Source organism: Falco cherrug, chromosome 4 (assembly GCF_023634085.1).
Source record: "Falco cherrug isolate bFalChe1 chromosome 4, bFalChe1.pri, whole genome shotgun sequence".
Lineage (NCBI taxonomy): Eukaryota > Metazoa > Chordata > Aves > Falconiformes > Falconidae > Falco > Falco cherrug.
Window position 1 is genome coordinate 68110232 of NC_073700.1, and position 21991 is coordinate 68132222.

General features: G+C 37.0%; 1 protein-coding gene across 3 annotated transcripts in view; it reads left to right on the top strand.

Moving 5' to 3' along the window:
• The window catches only part of MPP7 (MAGUK p55 scaffold protein 7), a 157585-nt gene that overhangs the window by 34276 nt on the left and 101318 nt on the right, over positions 1–21991 (top strand). For all 3 annotated transcript variants that reach the window (XM_055708423.1, XM_055708425.1, XM_055708424.1), the window contains one exon: positions 8639–8805. In XM_055708423.1, the coding sequence (XP_055564398.1) occupies positions 8769–8805 (37 nt within the window). In that variant the 5' untranslated portion in view covers positions 8639–8768. The remainder of the gene's footprint in view (positions 1–8638; positions 8806–21991) is intronic.

Genomic DNA, 21991 nt, shown 5'->3' on the forward strand with positions numbered 1-21991 from the left:
TCCAGCCTGGAGATGGTGCAGAGCTGCGGACAGAAAAATCTCCACATTTGATCTGTTCCTATCTGCAGTTGCTTGCATGTGTCATGAACAAAGTTTCTTGCCTGGGTGAACTAGGCTAATCCATGTTCTAGAAGAAAGGGAGGAACTTTAAAAGAGATATTTGGAGGGCTGTAAAGCAGGGACTTGCTGGTCAATAGATTTGGGAAGTCAATCTGGGTTTGGAAAGTAATAGTCTGAAAAATAGAGAGGGACATTAGGGCTGGGGCAGTGGCGGGACAGGAGTGGAAATGGAGACAGGAAAAAGTGAAAACTGTAAGGAAAGTAAAAGCAAAGTATCAGGAGGTGGGGATGTTTGTAAAGAGAGGGGTAAAAGTTCTGTTAGTGGAGGATCATGAATTTATGACAAGAACAGTGAGTACATAGCAGTGTCACCCAGGGAAGGGGTAAGATGGATATGATGTGAAGCAAGAAACTGCAAGGTGGAATTGGGACAGTAAGGTCTGAGAGGAGGGGGCTTCGCTCCTAGAAAAAGGGAAATGGAGTAAATGAAGATAACTAAAATAAAACCAGAAGGAAGTGTGTCCTGGGTGACAGATCACACCATGGGATCAATGCGGTGGCGCTCCCAGAGCTTGCCAAAGAGGAAGAGGAGGAGGGAAGGGTGTGATGGAGGAGAGCTTTGCAGTGGCATTTGGGAGTTAGATGGAATTGCAGGACTGAAGGGTGAAGAACGAACGGCCACAGGGAGCTTCCATGGAGGAACAGAAGGCTGCAAAGGGTGTCTGGTGTTCTTGATGTACCAGCAGTGCAGAGGCTCTGGAATGTGTCATTGCCTGGCTATTCAGCTTCACCTGTGTTTTCTTCCACAAGCTTAGCATCCCAAAGAAATTTGGCTCAAAGAGCTTGTAAACTTCTGGAAATCAAACACACATATTTTCTCTAACTAGCTCTCTGTCCATATGTAGTACTTTGTTTTTACTGTGCATGTGTACACATAAGGAAGTTTTTTGTTACTTACACTCAAGATGAAACTAATAAATTACCACTTAATGAATCAAAAATTTTTCCAAAATTGACCTAAAGGCATATACTTCTCAGATTGCTCATATTAAAGTGAGGTTTATTCTGCTTTTGCTCTCGAAAAAAAAATACATATTTTTTAAATTATTCATTCATTTGTCTCTTCCCTTTATCCATCTTCTCTATCTAAAAAATAAATCATATTTTGACAGAAGTGGATTATGGAACATTATGCTGAACAAAGGAGAAGTGTTCAGAAGATTAGTTAATCTGGAAGAGAAGGGATGGTCAAAGCTTCCGTAATAAAATACGGAAGCATTGTAAAATACCTGTCCCTTATTTGGCTCTAGAGGAGTACAAAATTTTGAGTTGAAAAAATAACATTGTAGGGGATGTTTTGACTTTGAAGTAACAGTATTTGAATATATATATTTCTGAGGATGACCTCAGTTGATGCATGCATTTTTTGTTGAGCCACAGCACTATGAAGTAAATTACATTGTTGGCACAAATACTTGGCCACACTATTTAAATACATCAATTAAACATTTACTATTTTATTAAGCATGGCCTTAATCCTGGTTTTATTTATATCAGAGATTTTCCATCTGCTTTTGTAGATGAGGGATCAAACTGCATTATAATACTATTAAAATACGGAGTATATTCCTAAAATTAGAGTTGTAGAGCCCTTTGGTGCAAAGTATGTGTAATTGTTAGGGAGCACTGAGGTGATCATTGCAGCAGGTTTTGCTGTACTTTCTCACTTATAGAAAATGTTAAAGTTGTCGATTTTTTCCAGTACTTTGGGGGGCCAGTAAGGTTTATTATTTACTGTGCTTAGTTAAATTTTTCAAAGAGACTGTCAAGAAACGATGCCAGGACAAAACTATTTGTGCAGGTAATTAATGTAGAGGCTGTGGTACCTGCTGACAGGTATTTTCCAAGAAAAAGAATGGTTTGCCGCTAGGGGAAAAGTGTTAAAAATGTGCCCCAACCAGTAACTCAAACCAAAAGAGCAACCTTTGATCTGTGACACAGTTTATGTCACATTTTAATGAATAGCTTTATTAAACTGGTTTATTAAACTAATATTATTCTGTCAGTTGGTACATTTTACTTGCAGAAAATTGGATCTAAGGGTATCTGACATCAACTACAGTGATGCTGTTTTAAATTAAACTGGTAGTTTTAGCAATGTATGTAAAAGAATGTTTTCATGCATTTGAAGGAATGTGCTCAGTTCCAGCACTGACATTTAAAATCTGAGTCTGGACAGAGCTCATGTAGGGATTTTTGTGTTAAAGACAGGGAAGGTGCAGGTTGCACTCAGTCTTGCTGCTGTTGCACTATTGCTGCTTACTGAACGTATTTCATTTGCAGCACAGTTATGTTTTAATGCAGCAAGGATCTGTCTAAAACTTTTAATGTACAATAGATCATAATTAATATATAAATTAAATCTGTATTGCCTACAAGATATTTTATATTTTAGTAAATCCCATGTTTTGTTTCATTTTTAGTTCTACATTAGATTGACTCATTGAAATAATGTACTTTACAGTTGTATTTGAAGAGGGTTTAGATAAAGGTGTTATGTAGATAAACAGGTTTTGTGTTGTGGTCCCCATCTGGGTGAAGGAATATCATGGGGGGGAAAACAGTCTGGAAGAAGAAAATTAGGGTATCAATTTCAGTGTTGCTATTGGAGTGTCTACAGAAGTGAGATTTTTCCAGTTGACACAGGATTAAGCTCTTCAAGAGGAGTTATTGCTCAGGTTCTGAAGGAAGCAAATCTTATGCTTGTGCTGACTTTTTCCCTCTCCTGCCTGTCTTCTGAGCTTTTTGAACAAATGCAGTCAAACATGACAGAAGAGAAAAGATCTCAATATATGAGTTTCTGGCATGTTTTTGGAAATGGGTGGGCAGGTAGTGATTGGAGTTGTGTGTCTTCTCTTAATGATCCAGTGAGGGAAGGGTTTGGTGGGAGCTAATCCTTGAAGAGAATGGAATTATGAAGGCCCAAACATGTAGCCTAGGCACAACAGTCAGGAAGGCCACTAGAAATCAGCCTTGCTTTGTTCTGGTGTTGATCAAACTTCTCATTGTAGTGAGACCTGAGCACTCTCGGACATAACCACCCCAGACGAGTGAACACTGAGATTAGTAACCACCGTGGTGTTGTTTGTCAGTACTTGGCTTCTTCAATACTCTCTTGTTTTATTGCTAGTTGTTAGTTTTATCATTTAGATAACCTTTTTTGTCGATTTATAAAAAATTTCTGTTAAGTAGAAACTAGAGAGATGTCTTTTCTGATGCATTGGGTCTTCACAGTTAAATTTGAGCCATGGAGGTACAAGGCACCCTACAAGATACAATGAGTTCAGAGCTATGGGTTTTCCAAACTGTGTATTTGTTAAAAATGTCCCCGCAAATGTGTAAGTTTATATGTCAAGTGCTTATACATTATCAATGGATGATTAAAAGTGTCTAAATTCTCATCTGTTATTCTCAAAGCCTTTTAATGAAGTGAGGTTGTTTCTAGCATCCCTGTGGTGTAAGTTAAGCAAAAGGGGTAACACTGATAGAACATTATACAGAAAAAATATGCAGAAGCCTTAAATTCTTCTGATGCCTGAAGATTGATATGATGGCAAGACCAGGAGAAAGTTAGTGAAGGCAGCTGCTTTTGATTTCAATTTGGGAGAGTCCGTGTTCTCTATGTTGGTGTATTAGTTACTAACATGTGGTAGTTGCCATAGATATTCCTTTTTTTTTTTCTTTTATTGGACTCTATACCCACCCAGAGTGTTTTGCTGTTTTTTGCCATTCTTTTCATTTCCATTATACCCACAGCCAAATGAGTCAGACGTAGCTGCCTGCTTCTGCAGAGCCTTTGAAGTCCCATCATGTTTGTGCACCTTGTCTCCTCTACGCAGTAATTCCAGTTCAAGATTTTTTTGAAGGTTCCCGTTGACAATGTGCATGTACAGCCTGTAGGGGTGGCTGACCAGCTTTGGAAGCCAGTCAGGAGCCGCAAGGAGGTTCCAGTAGCCTGTCGGAGACCCTGTGATTGAGGAGGTGGGAACTTCCTCAGGAAGTTTAAGGATTCAATAAGATCTCATTACATTACAACTTCCAAAAGAGTAGACTGCCATTTTAAATTCAGATTTCATCTACCAAAACACTTTTGCTTCTCCCAGTCTAGAAAACCTCCTTTGGCAATTTCCTGTGCTGACTAGGTTTTGGAGACTTGTGTTCATGTCCCTAATCATTCAATTACTTGAGGCCCCGTGATGAATACAAGACTGAATGGCTGTCAAATTTCCTGTCTCCACATGAAATCTCTATCTGGTAGTTCAAATACCATTTGCAGGCATGCCCGTTTAGTTGTGGAAATCAAGGTTACAATCTTCATAACTTTAGCATCCTTTAGAAAAACAGGTTGAATGTTTCTTGAATTAAACAACCTGGGTTTACCTGTTATTGGTTGTCATGTTGTGTCGTGTGTCGTCCCCCCGTCCCCCCCACGATTTGTAACGTTGATAGGTTCATACTTTTTATGTTTTTACTTGTTTTAAATCAGTCGGAAGTCTTCAGCCTGCTTTTTAAATATGAAGAAAATCAATTTGTATTCATTAAAGTGCCAAAAATACTAAGTAACTTGTAAAATAACCTTTCAGAAATAAATGTTGTGCAGTTTTATTGAGGTTTGGATGGGGAGTCAAAGGTAGAACCAAGAATCCATGTGTGCTGTCTCCAAATGCATGGTGCTTGCCATAAATACAAATTTGAATCAGCTTTCCTACCTCATCTTTTGTAGAAAAATGAACTTGACTGAAATAAAACGCTTGCATGACTAATGGAGTCACTTCCATTCAAAAGCAACAGAGGATGCTAGAAAGAAGCTACTATAGCTAAAATTACTTGGAATGCTGTTCTTCTTGGCACTCTTCAGCTGCCTCCCACCCTCTTGTTTTACCTGACTGCCTCTGTACATCGTTACTAGTCCTCAACTGACAACATGGGTGATTGGGAACGAGATTTATCCCCGCATCCCTTGGTAAGGGGCCTCTCTCATTTGTGGGATATGCAGGAAAATGGTTCCCTTGGAGAGCTGTAATTCTAGGATTTTGCAGTTTTGGCAGTTGTTCCCAGGAGACTTCTGCCCTGCTCCTTGCTATTTGTAACGGGGGGGATCTGGCACCGTGATAACTTACGTCACCTTGATGAACCTGGCGGTGAAGCTAACTAGCACAGTGTCTGGCTTGATGACTGTGTTTGTGTAGCGTGCAGGGGTTATCAAAAGGTGGGCACGGAAACATTCCTGGGCCTTCTACAGACAGCTTGGGGGCTGGTTGCTTGTTTTGGGTTTTTATATTGGTCCTTCGACGGGAAAGCCCTAGAAATACAAATGTCTCTCATCACGCGAGGAAATACCGGCGGAAACGGTTAAAACTTGGTAACCTGTTATTCCCCTTTCACCAATGATTAATTTTAAAGTTTAAATAACTGGGAGTCGAAGTACTTGGCGTAGTCGGGCCGAGGCGCGGTGCCGCTGCCGCCGGGCCGGTGGGCGCTGCGGGCCCCGTGGCCGCTAGGGGGCAGGCGCGGCGCGGCGGCGCTCGGGGCCCGCCGGGGCTCGGCGCGTATCGCGGGGCCGCACGTCCGCCGCTGTTTCCACACGGCGGGTGCCAGCAAAACCCGATACAGTGTGATATATAGAAGCAAGGTACAACTGGAATAATGAAATTTCAAAAATAAGCCCTTTTTAAAGGCTGGTTGTAACAGTCCTGCTGGGTATTGTAAATGCCTCAGGTGCACTTGATACTGCTGTTACGTTCCTGGCGTTGGCTTCTAATTTTTATGGAAAGATGGATTGAACTTCAATTTAAGAATATTCGGTAATCCCTCTCAGGACATACTGTAACAGCTGGTATTTCTGTGTTGCGGCAAATCGATTCCATACAGCAGTCAGCAATGCCTATGGCTGGGCTCCGGCAAAAACTTCCAAAGCATTTTAAATAAAGCGAGCCAAAGAAAATAACATCATCACTGCAAAAATGTAGCTTAATTTGCAAGTTAGAAAAAAAAAAAAAAGTCCCCGTTCCATTCCAGCAAAATATTAAGCATTTTACTGGTAAGGATTTCATCAGGTCATTTATTTTTCATTAATATATATTTAGGATCTGGGGGGAATAACTTTATGCCGTATATGTTTCTTAAATAATAAGGAGCTTGATTTTTTTTTATTGAATGACTTACTGTGAAATAAAGAAAAATAAGGAAAATGATTGAGTTAAAATACATGATGTGTATGTAGATTACAAGACTACGTTTCGCAATGAACTTTTTCAAGGAACCTGAATTTCTGATTAATAATAATGCAGGTATAACGAGAATGCTTTGCATGTGTGTGTTTTGGGTTTTTTTAATCGATGAAAGTACTTTAAGTTGCATAAAAATCAAACCATTAATAGTAAATTGTTTTGTTTTAACTGGTTTCTTATATGCGTGAAAACTAAAAATGCCTCCACCCTTTGTATGGCTGTAGTGGTGTGCTCATGCTGGGGACTGTAAGTGAGCTTAGAACATGACTTCTCCTTTATGGTACTTGTATGTGTTAAAAAGAAAACAAGAAGAATTAATGGAAAGTGAATATGTTTCCTCTTAATTGGTACAGTGTGTCCTTGGCTATGATGTCTTTTTTTTTTTTTCTTTTTTCATTTTTTTAATCTGCACCCTGGCTAGCTTTGCATATAGATGTTTTACAACATTGTCATTATAAGATGTGAAAACTCTGAAATGCTTAATTTCCCGATCTCTATTTTAAATTTTAAGCTAAGGGACTTTGTGCTGATTTGATGAATGTAAATATATTTATTTGGAAGCTGATGTTTTTTAAGTAAGAAGTTACTTTTTTTCTTCACCACAAACTTCTGTAACTGAAAAACCTCCAAAACCCTAAAACAATCTTAATAGATAGGTTTTTAAGTTTTATTCAGCCCTTTTCATCATAGAAGTTATCCGGGGCTGTAACTTGTGCAGTACTTACCGCCTTAAAGAAAAAAAAAAAACAAAAAAAAAACCAAAACAGAAAACCAGATTTACTGGAGTTTGAAAGCTGACATGCTGAATCTTTCTTTGGGTAAACGCTTAGGAGAAGAAAAAAAAAAACACTCAACTTTAAAAAGTTGCCAGACTATTTAAACTATAGGCTTATGCCTAGGGATGAATTAACAACTAGCTTGTATCTAACAATTGATTTAAAACTTACTAAACAAAATCTTGTGGATGGCCCTTAATATGTTGCAATACTTTTAGCAATGTGGGGTTTGGGTTTTTGGTTTTTGTTTGGTTAGGTTTTTTTTTTTTTGTGAAAAACAAATTTTGAACAGCATACGGTGTTTACAGCACCTGTATATTACTCTTCCACAAGACTGTTGCCAAGAGCAAATGTGTCCAAAATATGCGCTTTCAGAGCCAAGATGACTTAAAAAGTCATTCTGATTAATATGAATGTGTTGAAAAAAACCCAACAAACCAACGAAAAACAAACCACCAGCAGCAAAATGCTCTTCTGTTTGTTTATTTTCTTATGCTAAATCAGAACTCTGCTACTTACTTTCTTCAAGGATCCTTTTGGTGTACTGAAATCTGGAGAAAACCCTTGTTTTCTGGTAACCTCTACTTCCCCCTCTCCTTTCCTTCTCCCTGTAAACGCACCAGCCTCTGCCCTGCTATTAGTAAACATTTCCAGTCTTAACTCTGAATTTCTTTTCACAAGTTTGTGTTCCAGTTTCATGTTTTAATGTGCTTGAATCTAAATACTTTCACTTATATTTGAAATTGTTTTTTAATTTTGTTACATTTGCTCTGAATTTTCCTCAAGAAATGGTTAAAAGAGAGACCCAAAATTTAGTATCAGTGGGCCTATGCAATTATTAATAAATATGTCTTAAAAAATACTGGCTTTGTAGTAATGAATTACAGAAAAAATCACAGAATCACACAATCACAGAGTAGTCAGGATTTAAAAGGATCTCTCTGCATGATAATGGTTCCGTCAACTCTGTGAATCAAAACTGCTGTTTACCTTTGAAAAGTCTTTGCACCAGTCCTGCTTTTTACAACTTCAGTTAAAATTTGGATTATATTTCCAGATTACGGATACAAATTGCATGTCAGATCCTAAATGAACTGAAAACAATTGAAAGGAGGTTAAGTAGAAACTCTGAATAAATAACCATGCTAGTAAGCAAAAAATTTTTTTCTGGGATAAGTAGTAGCAAAATGTGAGTGATTTATATTATTAACTGTTTTATTAAAATAACACTAGACTTTATTTCCAAAATACCTGACACGCTAGAGTTAGAGTATAATTAACATGAGAGAAATGTGTTAATTATTTTTACAGCAGAATGGGAATATAGGCTAGACTGAAGAAAGCAAAACTTTTTTCACTTGGGGGAAAATCTTAACAATCATAAATAAATGCAAAGCACTTTGTAAATAACTGCAGCTAACCAAATCCAATCTTTATCACAAAATAAGGTTTTGATTTAAGAGTCTCAAAACAGCATTCTTAATTGCAAAATTCTGTTTCTGTTCTTTCTAGGAGAAACTGGGGGATAGCATAAATCTTCAAAGACAACTTGGCTGCAAGCAGTTAAACTGAAATTAACTTCTGCCTTCTGGCTGCAGAGCCCTAGTCTGACGTTCCTGTGTGATACTCTGCAGACTAAATCATGCCAGCGTTATCAACTGGATCTGGAAGTGACACAGGTACGCAAGCCAAGGAGGACTGCATGTTTCCTCCAGATCTTATTTGTTAAGTCTACGGTCTCTATTTCAAGAAATCATCAAATAAGATAATTAATTACAGTCTCAACAGATGCTTAATTTCAGACTTTAAACGTAACCTTTTCTCTCTGAAGTTAATTTAGATATATGAAACACTACAGGTAAAATTAATTTTTACAAGTCCCACCACCACCTTCTTCCCCTCCACCCCCAAACGCCAAAAAAGGACAACTCCAAACAGATATTATATATGGATCTGAAGAATTTGGATTCACCTCTGAGCATTGTTTCTACAATGTTAACTTGAAAAAAAAAGGGGGGGTGGGGTGTGTGGAGGAAGAAGATGATATCATACATGCCTTAACATTTGCAGCAGTCTAGACTATCCCCTCTGTGAGTTACAGTTATCAGTGGAGTTATTTCTGAACACAGACTATTTAGTTTTGACACTTCTTTAACAAATTAGGAGAAGAAAAATATTGTCTCAAGTTTTCTTCCTTCCCTCGCCTTCCACGTCAAGAGTCCAGTTCCTATCACTGACTACAGGCAGCGGGAGTGCAGATGTGCAGCTTTCCACAGTATTCACCTTCTCTGTTGCAATATTAGGCTATATTCAGAGGTTAAATCTTATCTTGCTGTTACGCTCTGTCTGACAGTATTTTTATTCTTGTTCTAAGGACAACTAAAGTTAGTATTTTTGTTTGATGGTGTTCGGTAAATAGATGATCTGGCTGAGGTTACAATACAAAGATCCCTGCTTTCCACCCCTGTGCTGCTTATTCTAGATCACATACCTTGCTATTCTAGATCACACAGCTTTATGTAGTAATAGGAGGATCTTGAAAACAGAAGAGGGAGATGTCAAGTCAGGAATCAAAAAAATACATATATAAGGAACTGCATTTGATTCTTATTTTAAATAGACTGTACAGTGATGTTTTTTTTTTCTCCTACATCTCAGGGCCATGTAAAATTTCTTAGATGAAAAGATTACTCTTCAGAGTTGTGTATGTGTGTGTGTTTATTACCATAGGGAGGGAGGGGTTTGTTTGTTTTTATTTGCTTTTTATATCTCCCTCTTCCTGTGTTTAACATATTTGACTATCATCTCCCCAAGCTCTAACTCTACGTGCCTTTCTTTTCTCCCCCTTCCCCCATGGAAGTAAGTGCAGTTGAAGCTGTTTAGTATGCTAAAGCTGAATTTTGGAAGATTTGGGTCCATTCTGGATCTTTGCTTTCTTTATCACACAAAATTTTGTGTCTTTCCAAAACACACCTTTCTCTTTTTTTTTTTTTTAAATTTTTTTTTTTATTACTTGGCCAGATGCCTTCTGGCGTTTCAGAAGACTCAAGAACCTGTTGAGATGAACAGCAGTGGGATGTGTGATGACTGCTACCTGATGCTAACAATTTTGCTTGTTTCGTTGTTTAAAGGAAGTTAATATCTCCAGAAGTATTTGTCACAGGTGTACTCTCTGAATAAAGAAAAGGGCTCCAAAAAGTGGGAGTGTTTTAAATCTAAATATGTGACAAAATGTCTATAAAACCATGTTTTACTATGCTATTTAATGCATATGATGCTCCAAATACACCTTTAATAATTATGGTGTGTGATAAAGCTCAACTATCTTCACTGTCCCAGGAAATATATAGCAAAATCTACGCACCACTAATGTCTTCCTTTTAAATAATACTGTTTGTTAAATCCAATTTGTTTTCTGCTGCAAGTTGCAAATTGTTTCTTTAAATAAAAGAATTACATTTTTGAAAGAGAAGAAAATTATATCCACTTTCTTTATGGTATTTCCTGATGACGATGATAGGTATTTTAAGTATTTTTTGAATGATTACATGAAACGGTGCTTTCTGTTCTGGTTATGATACAGGTGGTTTCTAATCAGAGTACTGTTTTTGTTCTAGTACTCTCGGATTAAAAAAAAAAGAGAGAGAAACACACAAAAAATATGGATTTTCTTACCTCTGTTGTTCCTTGGTGGATAGACCAATTCTCCTCCTGCCCTGACAGGATAAACTGGTGTAGTGACATGCATTGATTTGAAACTGCTCTAGTCCATGAGAGGACTATCTGGGATGCTGTGGAATTAGCAAGTCACTTATTGGGGGCCTAAGAAAGATGCACCTTTAGGGTAGCAACACTGCTTCATTTAGCCTGTCTGCTAAGAGTCTGTTTTAGTAACGCATTCAAACAAAACTCCAGCCTAGCTTATTTTTGTGTCTGTTATATCCCAGTGAAGTAAAAGTAAACCTGGATTTAAAAATGAGTGAAAGAATTCATTGAGGACTAGTAAATAGAAATGTATCATCTGTGAATATCGAGAAGTTGCCAAGTCATGGACTACTGGAAACTCAGACACTAGTATGGAAGCATTGATGATTATTTTTTTTTTTTTTTTAATGTAGTCTTAGGCATCAGGCCACTGTCAAAAGCAGGATAGTGTCCATGATGAGCCACGTTTGATCGGACTAAATGTTGACTTACTCGTGTTAATTTTACATTGCTTTTACTTTGTCAACAGACTTTATTAGAGATGTTACCGTACGTGCTTTTGTTATGCCATGTTTTAACCTGTATATTCTTCTGAACACAGACTGTACCTCTTAAATCTGTTTTGAGGCATTTGCCAGACCTTAAATGGTGATAAATCAAAAGCATGGCTACAATATTTGCAATCTTTTGTTTAAAATATTTGTTTTCATTTAGATTCATCAAGCAACATTGAAATTAGTCTTGTACCTTACCAATCTGATCTGGCTTCTTAACTTTAAGACGGAGGGGAAAGGCTTATATGTGCACATGCTTCTTTCTCTTCTACTCTCCGTTAACCATACAGAAACCCTATTTTTATGTGATAATAATAAATATTACTTGTTGTTTATAACACATGCATTATCCTGCTCCTCCCTTAAGGTTTATAGTCCTGTCAGTGTCAGGTCAAAGTTATCTTAAAGCAACCATGTTGAATGGAAGGCTGAGCTCCTGCATGAGGCTGCATCTGAGGCTTTTAATATTTTCTGTGTTACAAGTGTCTGCTTTTAAACTCTGTGTGCAGGCCCATCAAATAGAGTCCAAAGACTGAGGAAGACTTGCACTTTGCGCTTGCAGGTAGAGCAAGTCTGTGAGGTCTGGCATTCACTTATCTGATATATTTAGGAAGATTTAAATTTGCAGTCCCAGCTTCACATAAGTTGACGGCAGCTTCATTGCTGACTTTGGTGGAATGGAGATGACATCATTATGCTTAAAGTGTTTTAGCATGAAAAACATCATAAAATTGTTACAGATTTCTTTCTTCTCAACTCTGTATCAAGCTTGCTCAGCTGGTGAGTTTAAAACTGCTTTTCTGTTTGTCCTTAAAAACTAGCGCACGAATGTGCAAAGCAGACTTTGTGTTTTTGATTCATGTATTGTCAGCGGGAAAATCACATTTATGGGCCAAGTTTAGCCACCACGTAAAACTGTGTGAGATTGCTTAAATATAATGAAAGTCAGAAGCAGTTCTTGAATTTGAATATTGTAAATTATAGAAAGAAAAAAAGTGCAGAGCTTACATTTGTTTCTTCTTGGGTGCATATAGGAGCTAATGTTGTGCCAGATAGTGGAGTTTTTTCAGTATTACAAGCCTATAAAACTGAATATGTGTTAGGTTTTTCTAAATTAAAAACCCCAAAGTTTATTGCTAACCATATTGTAAGTTCACACGTCCTTTAAAATATTCCTGGGTTTGGTGTTTTCTTCTCTGTTTTGTAGTAATACAAAATAAATATATTAAATTTGTTTTAAATGGTTGGGTATTTTTCCAAACTGCATTTTTAGTAGTGTATTCTGATTCTTTAAGAAGTATCTTGACCTCTGAAGCTGCATGCTGGTGATGTGGTTATACGGAATACTGGTAGAAATATTTTCTTGGAATGTTATGCTGATTGCTCCATAGTCCACATGGATTACCACCCAGTGAAGTGAGACCACTGCAAGCAATGTGAAGTTCAGAGATGACTTTGCAATCATCTGAACACTGAAAGATGCTGTCCTTTCTTTTACTGGTTTTATATAGATGTCTTCTTATTTACTACTAATGCATTTTTATCAGCTTGCCAGTTTTAACATAATCTTTTCTAAGAATTATTGATAACGAAAAGGATAAAAAGGTGGAGAGAAAAAATAAAACAGTAATAACCTGAAAAAGCTGAGTAGTTGGCTGAGCTGAGAGTGAGACATTGGAAAAGTCTTCAGGGGAAGAAGGACAAATTAAACTCAAGTGGCTAAATATTTTAGCCTTTTAAACCAGTTTTCAGAGTGATGAGGGAGATAGAAATCAGGGAAGTTCTATTTTTAGAGCTTGTTTAAAAAATGTAATAACATAAAATGGTGGCCAAAGAGCTGGACTCATTGTTATGAGATGAAGAGAAAGGGATTTTAGGAGAGTGATGAAGGAAAGATTTCTGGGGGTAGCTCTTCCATCGGAGGCTGCCAGGGCAAAGGCTTGCAGGGTGATTGACTCCTGCTCCAAACTGCTGCTGCTTCCCTGCTGACATGCTGTGGTGGAAACAGAGCAGAGGGAAAGTCTGTGCTCGCCTGGTTCATGCTGTTGCTTACGACTTAGGCATAGGTGTGCCACGCCAAGTCTAGTATGTAAATGCCTTTGGCTGCATCATGATTTCAAGGCTACTAAAATTTCTCACTATGTTGACATGCACAGATATGGCTAAATTTTATTGAACACTGATACGCTAGCAGAGGCAAAATTTATACTGAATTAATAAACAGAGCCAATATTTTACCATGCATTCTTGAATTCTCCCCATCTCTAGCTGCCAGAGGCATTAAATGGCTTTTAGGCTAACATTCATATGAAAGATTTGGGAAACTATGAGACATACAGCTAGCTTTAATGGCTATCAGGTTTAATTTTTTAAAAATATAACTTGCTGGTGTTGGAAAGGGTATTTATTTTGGTATCAACATATTTATGTTGACTGTTGGAAAACTTCAAAGTAGAATGAAATTTCTCTAAACTATTCTGTTTTGCATTAATATTTTATATTATGCTAGGCTGATTCAGCAGTGTGGAATCAGAAAATGTGTGTAATTATATTTACTGATGGTAAGCTCTTTAAAAGTGTTACAGTTCTTGGCCAGAAATTTAAATTCAAATGGTCTGGCAGCTGCAATAATTTTTACCTTTTTTTTTTTTTTTTTTTTAAGCAATGTGTAGTTTTGTGGTAAATTTGAAAGTATGGCAGCCTATATTGTTTCTAACCAGAGGCCTAAATGTATAGCTATGTGTGTTGAACAAAAAGCTTTAATTACACAAATGGTTGACAGTGATGCCAGCTGTCCTTTGCCAAGAGCAGACTGCCATGCTGTACTGCTCGCGTGTATCCATGTCAGCGTCCACGTTAGCTAGCAGAGCGTACATATTCTGTGCATTTACTGTCAGGTGAAAGGTTCTGTGGCTTCTCAGCCCAACATCACATCAAATACTGGCTGATTGAAAAAAAACCCTGCAGCTGTTAAGCTGAAGGAAATCTAGCATTATCAAGAGATAGTGAGAAGCTTCCCTGCTAGCTGTTAGTTGCCTGTTGTGAAACACAGGGGTTCAAATATGATTTTGCTTTCAAAATAACATTGATTTTTAAAAAAACTGAAAAGTGCCTCAATGCAGCATATTAATCTTAGGGATAAACTACTAAATAGTTTATTTTGAACAGTTTGATTTTCTAAACATATTATCAAGATAGGATGATGATGTACTTGACTCTTTAAACTTTCCTATATGCCTCTATAGACTTGTATATCATGTGTATGTGTCAGTATGCACATACAAGTGATTGATGTAGTGGCATAACTTGTTTTGAGTGTTAAACTTTAAACTCAGTCATACAGTGAATCACAACACCAAAATAATATACTGGCATGGTTTTGCCATCAGTACAGCCTAGGATTGTAGGGGTTTTTTTTTTCTACTCTCAAGACACAATATAAAAGGTTGAGATACATAGTAATCAAATTATGTTCTGCTAGTTTTAGGCACAGCTGAGTTGTAACGAGTTTTGGCTTCTGTTGTTAGAAATCCTTATTCATTCTCTTAATGAGATAGTGTCCTCCTTTTGCAGGTGTGCAATGCCACATTTAGTATACCTGGCCACCTCTCCCCAGTGCCAAGTCTCTTAACCTTGCAAACTGTGACTTAAGAGTTAAACATGGTGAGTGTGCCCAGTGACATCCTAGTGCTGGAATGAGTTCTTTCCAGACTGCCTGCCAGGTACTTGCTATTGCCTCCTCTAGTGTTGATGAAGATCTAGATAGAAAAACTAAAGACTCATCGACCTGATGTCTGTACAAAGAAGCAGTCAATTAATCAGGGTTATTCAAGGTGTCATGGTATGCAGCTTCAGGTGAGGAGCCAAGAGTTTTCACAAAAAAAAAAAAAAAAGTCAGATCTTTGTAGGAGCTTTCTACAAGCTGCTTATTAATTTGTGCTTGATAGGTCACTTTAAATCAGTTTTATGTATGTGTTATTCTTGCAGGTAATAGGGGAGCTTTTGAATACTCATGAAAGTACATTTTATGAACTTTCAAAGTATTCTTGTTGACACAGTGTCTAGTAACTACGTTTTGAGGGGTTTTGATTTTGAAGCAGCTTTGATGAGCCATACAAGCAAGAGCTCTGAAGCAACAGCCTTGCCCTGTATGAATGCAAACAGGGATCAACTATTTAACTCGCATCAGAACGTAACGGTATGTGGTATGCTAAATCTGAAATACACATGTTGAGACAAATCCTAAAAGACCAATAACTGTTTCAAACAACTGTGGATTCTTTAGCTCTGGGAGCCAAGTTCCAAAACTAAAGACTTTTCCATTTTGAAGGAAATAATTTTTTTAAGAGTGGTGGGTTTAAATGATTGCTCGCTTTCAACATTTTCTGTCATAATGTTGTTTTAAGGTGGGTTAACAAATTACTGTAGCTTGTAGGAATAAAAATTGGGTACAACTTTTAAGTTAAAAGACTGTATTGCCCTTAGTATGTAATCTTATTCTTTGAGGACAGTTATGGCAAAATTCTTGTTTTCATTAGGAAAAAATAGAACATTGACATTTTTGTTGCTGTGCTATCCATAAGGATTTCAGCATTTTACTTTTTTTGTGAATTAGCAAATAAATCAAAACAAATTTTTTTTTCCAAAGGCGCTATGCACTTCCATGTTGTGATTATCTAGTTACTCAGTATCCTGTACCTTTTGAAAATTGAGATTAATCTTTTTTAAAAAACACTAAACTGCAAAATTAAAAAGAGGTACATACTGGAATGAGTTAATCACTCTGGTTCTGCAAAGAAAAATTGTTAGTCTTTAACTTTTTGCAGTGTCAGGAAGCCCATATGTTCAGTGGAATTACTTAAGAGAACATAAAAAAGAACTATTTGTGGCACATAAAGTTGAGCACATAATGGTCTTTTTACAACTGGAGTCTGATAGGATGGTGCAGTATGTCTATCCTAATACATAAGTGTACTGCATATGTTTTTAGTGGAACCTGTGCATAAATACTGATCTCAAACTTCAGATTCAAATAATATTCAGTATTTGGTGCTAGTGACTGATTTTATTGTGCAGCAGCAAGGATGTCAGAACGAGTGTTTCTTCTGCAATGCTGTTTGCTTTTGTGTAAAGCAAGTGTTGTCTGAGTCTTTATAGAACTGTAAAGTACAGTTCAAATGTGAAAAAATGTCAGCTTGTTATAAATGGCACCAAATGGTGCTGATTATTTTACCTTTGACAAAGTGGAAAATTTAAAGGTTGGTGTGTCCCATTTTATTAATACAATAAAATTTTACAGTGTTGTTCTGGGCTTACATATATGTTCTTTAGTGTTTATTATCCCTTAGTTACTGTAAAAATTTTTGATTCTAAGTCTGGCATCGTTGTTCAGAACGCTAATTCAGGAAATTAATTAACATATGAAAGCAAATGCACATCCATTTGTCTCCATTTCTTTCCTAATGCTAACCAAAACGAAGTTGGTGTTTTCTTGTAATATGCAAGAGTGATGGAACGCAGAGACCATATTTTTTATCATTTAGCACTAGTTTATAGCTTCCACAGACTTGTCCTAATAATGAAGCTATGAAGGATATGACAAGAATGGTGATATTAAATTTCTCTAGACTAACAGTAAATTTTTCCATTCTGATGTCAAGAATGTAGAGCATCTGGAATCTGCAGTGTGAGTGGTTCAGTACGGGAACACTTTCATCAATTGCTTAGCCATTTATTCTCCTCCTAGGAACAAGCAGTCTTCTATAGAATATAACACTACAAAGGAAGCAATTTTCTAGAACTGGAAAAATTCTTTATGTCCTGTTGTTTCTGATTTAAAAGCTTTCCATGTCTGCTTAGTCTTAAATCTTACTACATGTACAAATTTAGCGTACACTTTTTTAAATTGAATTGCCATCATTATACGCCCTCTTCTTCAGACTGAATGAAACTAAATCATATTAATTAGGCTACGGAAAAGCTGAAGATGCTCTGAAGACAGGAACTGCTTAAGTGTGTAAAAAGAAAAAATTGAAATGTGTCTGTTATCTTTTTAAAGAGGGACAGTGCTGGGTTTTCAAATGTAGCTGGATTTTCCTCCTGAAATTATTTCCTTAGTCCAAGGTGGCATAATGCTGCAAGCTTTATTCTGCAGCCATTTTGTCTTACTTGCTCTTGCAACAAGTCCAAAATCTTAGTTTATGACAAGCTGTTGTAAATTTTATTTTTAGATTATGTATGTATGTTTAGATTATCTACATGCATATAGTTTATATGGACTATTTCTGTAGACAAGGTTATCTAGTCATTGTATTTTAATTCCCTGTGGCCCTTTTCTTAGATGAACTGAATTTCATGAAAAGTGTATTGTATGTCCAGTACTAATTTATTACTTTTAAATTTCTTTATTCTTGAATCAGGTAATCAGATTTAATAGACTAAGCACCTTAAAACAACCTCCTCCCCCTTCCACTCTTACAAGAGTTTTATAGTATTCCTGTGTTCAATGTTTGTCTCTTTTTATTGATGTTACATGCTATAGGCTTTTACTTAGTTCACAGAAGTGTTAGATACTGTACCTAATTTATATAACATGCATATAAATAGCAGCATACTAGTACCTAAAACTAGGAGCTCCTTGTTTGTCTGGAATTGACTATCACTGCCACTGGTTTATGTGACCTTTTTGTTTGGTATGGGACTGTTGTTTGGTTTGGAAAGGGCCCTTGTTTCCTTCTCTGTTTCAATGATTTGGGAATGTCCAGAGGTGATTACATTGTGAACTGGGTTTTGGTGTGTTCCCCCCCCCCCCACCTCTGCCATGTTGTAGGACTGACCGGACTTACCTCCCCTCTTATAATTGCAAAATAGTCTTACATCTCCATGTTTAAACTCATTGTTAATTTTTTTATGTATGCTCAGGTCTTCTGGGACCTTTGTATAAATGAACTGTTTTTTAAAATTGAAGTAAATGAGTTTTTCTTGTGTAAGTCATGTTTACTTTGCTGAATTTTGACACCTGAAGTATTTTGATACTAGAAAATCCCAGTGGGTATATGATTCCTTTGAAATATAAAAGCCGGTTAAATTTAGGCAAACTAGGCTAAAAAAAAATGACAAGAACCTGAGAAGAATAGCAACAGTGTATTAAAAAGAAGCAATTTTTTTTTTTCTTTGCAAGGTTATTTACAATTTCGCCAATATCAGGCATTAAAAAACCCAGGATTTTCTTTGGCTTTTCATGATTTTTTTTTTTGAACACAACTTCTTGATAATTTTTTAAAAGCTTTTTTGTCTGTGTTTATTTTAATTGTGGGCATATTCCCAAAAATCTCTGCAAAATACTTTTTTTTTTTTAATAGGAGTTCCATGCATATCATATGAATCAATAAGGTGGGACTTTAAGAGAAACATCAATCTGAGACCAAGAACACAACCAAGGCCTGGCAGCCATGTGATTACAACAGTAGCATCCAGTTCTGAGGTGCTGAGGTACATCTCATTCTGTGGCTTACGCCATGAACATGCATTTTTAATTTACGAAAGAGTTCATCTGAATATAGGAGGTATAGCTATGACCTTCTGGAAAGTTAATTTTTGTTTTTAGAAGTGATCGAAAATGTTCAGTATAGCATCACTTCAGTCTTTGTAATTGCTACTGAAAAGACTGAAAAAAAAAAATCTGATTTCAATACCCTGGCAGTACTAAAATAGTAAAAAACTTGGATTTATTTCAGTGGCTTTTGGCTTTGGCTTTCAGAACTGCCTGAGATGCTAGTTAGAAGTTTTGCAGGAGGTTTGAGGTTGGGCTGAAGTAGGCTTTGCTGTCAATTTCAGATTACTTCTGTTGCCTCATGGCAGCATGTCTGTACAGTGACGACTTACAGGGCTGCAGAGATTTGAGCTACTACCCTTCAGGCGTTGGAAAGATGGATGTGACAAGTTATCAGATCCAGTAGTTTAAATTAGGCTAATGTGTAGTTGCCAATGTAGTTGTTTCAACTTCCTTACCAGTTTACGGTAACTTTACAAATTATTTTGTCCCTGTCCATATCACAAAAGCACTTATTTTAAATCCCATTTGCTAGTAAAATCATATGCCAGCCACAATTTTCACTGTTTCTTCATACTGCAATGAAGAAGAAAAACATACTTTATATAGTTGAGACACAAATAAAATGTGACATTTTAGTTGGGTGTGGAGTGGTGTGGTGGGGGTGGAAGATTCATACACTGTTTTTCTTTATCTATAAAAATCTGAATGCCCATCTGAAAATTTTTGATTCTGTAGTACTGGACACCACAGAAGGAACAAGAAAAAATGAAACTCTCTCTGTAAAGGGAAACCTTTAGCGGTGCTAGCACCTTCTGCTGCCATTACTTTGTTTGGAAGGAGGCTATAGCTGAGTCAGATGATCTGGAATTACACAAATAAAACTTTAGACAAATTCTAGATCTTTGTCTTCTGTTCTCCCCAACTAAATACCCCAAGTCATCCTTTCTGCTTGATTTGCATTTGACTCCTTGGATGTTTTTTATTCCTGGCTACATAGTGCTCAGTTCCAAGAGTTGTCTGAAGAGCAGGAGTGTGGTGGTGTCCAGCATGCTGCATGGCATAGTCCGCGGGTTCTGCTGCTCTGAAGGGCAGGATCCTGACTTCCTTCTGGCTGAAAGCTATCAATACTGGACTGCAGAGCCAAAGCAGGGCAAAACTAGAAATGCAACCATGATACTGAATAAAATCAGTCAGCACCTGCTGAATTTTTTCCACTTCCCCTGGAGACTTGGGTGCATTGCTGTCAAAGCCAGAGTATTGCGCTAGGGATGAGGACACCCATTTCTCTAGAAGGGGCAGTTCAGAGCTACGTGAATATGTGAAGCCACAGATATATTTGAGCTGGATGTGGAAACCTTAATGTGCGTAAGCACCTGCAGGGTTAGCCAGTCCTGGAGTGCCAGCAGGTGGGATTTTTTTTCTGGGAGTTCTGTGCATAAAACCTGAGTCTCATTATAGGCAGATTCAGTCTCACCCTATGTCACTACTGTAATACTTAATCCATCAGGAAACATAAACTTTCATATTATTTCCACTGGGTATTTAATTACCAAAGCTCTGAGGAGCAAGTTAGAAGGATAGAATAGTTTTATACCTGATTATATGTGAAATTTAAGCAGATCTGATGCATCAAGGAAAAGAAAGCTTACTCTTATATATCTCTTATTTGAAGGGAGTGGCTGAATGTCATATTTTCTTTCTTTTGAGTGGCACTTACGAATTGTTCCTGAGCAATTACGCCACAGTGTAAGCTTACATTAAGCTTTCATTAAGCTTTCTAATCTACTTCCTAACCTTCAGGTTATTCTGGGCTAAATGTATTTACAGTAACAAAAGTGCCTATGCGCAGAAGTATTAGGCTGAGTGTAAAGAAACTTTGAAAATTTTCTAAATGAAAATATTTTTTAAGCACAAACAGCATGGTAAAAATCACCATTTTTGCTAAGTTCTGAGTCTGGAAAGTCAGAGCCAGGAGTCCCATTCAAACCTCTGTTCTCTGGGTGTCAGCTCAACCACTGACTGTGTCTCGCTAGGCAAGGCTCAGTGTTCTTTTTCTGTCCGTGAAAAATGGTAGTGATTTGAGTTGTGTTCTATTTTTACAGTATTTCTGAAGCATAAACAAGAGCAGATTTAAATAAAAGCAAGATTCTAAGAGAAATTAATGCCAACCACCAAAAATGCTTGGACTACAAAAAGAATGTATCTGGAAGGAACTTTTTTTCCAGAATATTTTACTGAGAGGCAGTAAAAAGACAAAAATGTTAAATAATCAGATCCCAAATGTGCTGTATGTAATTTTGAAAGGGATATGTAGTACCTGGAAAGGTTGTGAAATTATGTTTACTAATAAATACTCTAAATCATAATTTTAAGGGAGATAATAGGCATGATAACAATAAGTAACCTGTAACTTAGAACCATGTTCTTTAGCCGTAGCATATCTTGTAAATCTGTCCTTCTGATGAACAGCGGCACTTACTCAGACTAAAAATAATAACAGGACCGTGTATCTTGGACCCCAAGAGACTATTGGTGTTTTTGTAGACATCAGACAGGAGAAAAAGGCATTTTGTCCTTTTTACCCCAAGTAATCCCACTGGAAAATTAAACATGTGCTATGAATTGATATCAACTCATGCCAGGTTACCTCCCTAAAGAGGACTGCTGCAAACACTGTTGCTACATTTCTTGGACAGCAGTTTGATGGCCTGTGTGCATGATGGATTTTTTATGCTGTATGCTACTGTGGAACAGTGTGCTACTGTCTGCCCCTCAGAGACCGCTGGTGAGGTGTGCCACAAATAACTGGGAACAGCAATTGCTTTAACCCTATGGAGAATCTCAAATACCTGCAAAGAAAAAATGTTACTGAAATATTTCTCTGTGTGTGTATGTGTCTGAGAAAACTGTGTTGGTTTTGTTTTTTAAGGTTTAATCCTGCAAAACAGAGCAGTTCCTTTTGTCTTGCTGTGGATTCCTACTGAACACAGGATAAAAAAAATATTAAGCAATATATTAGCAAGAAATATTTAGAGAAACCACGAACCTTTT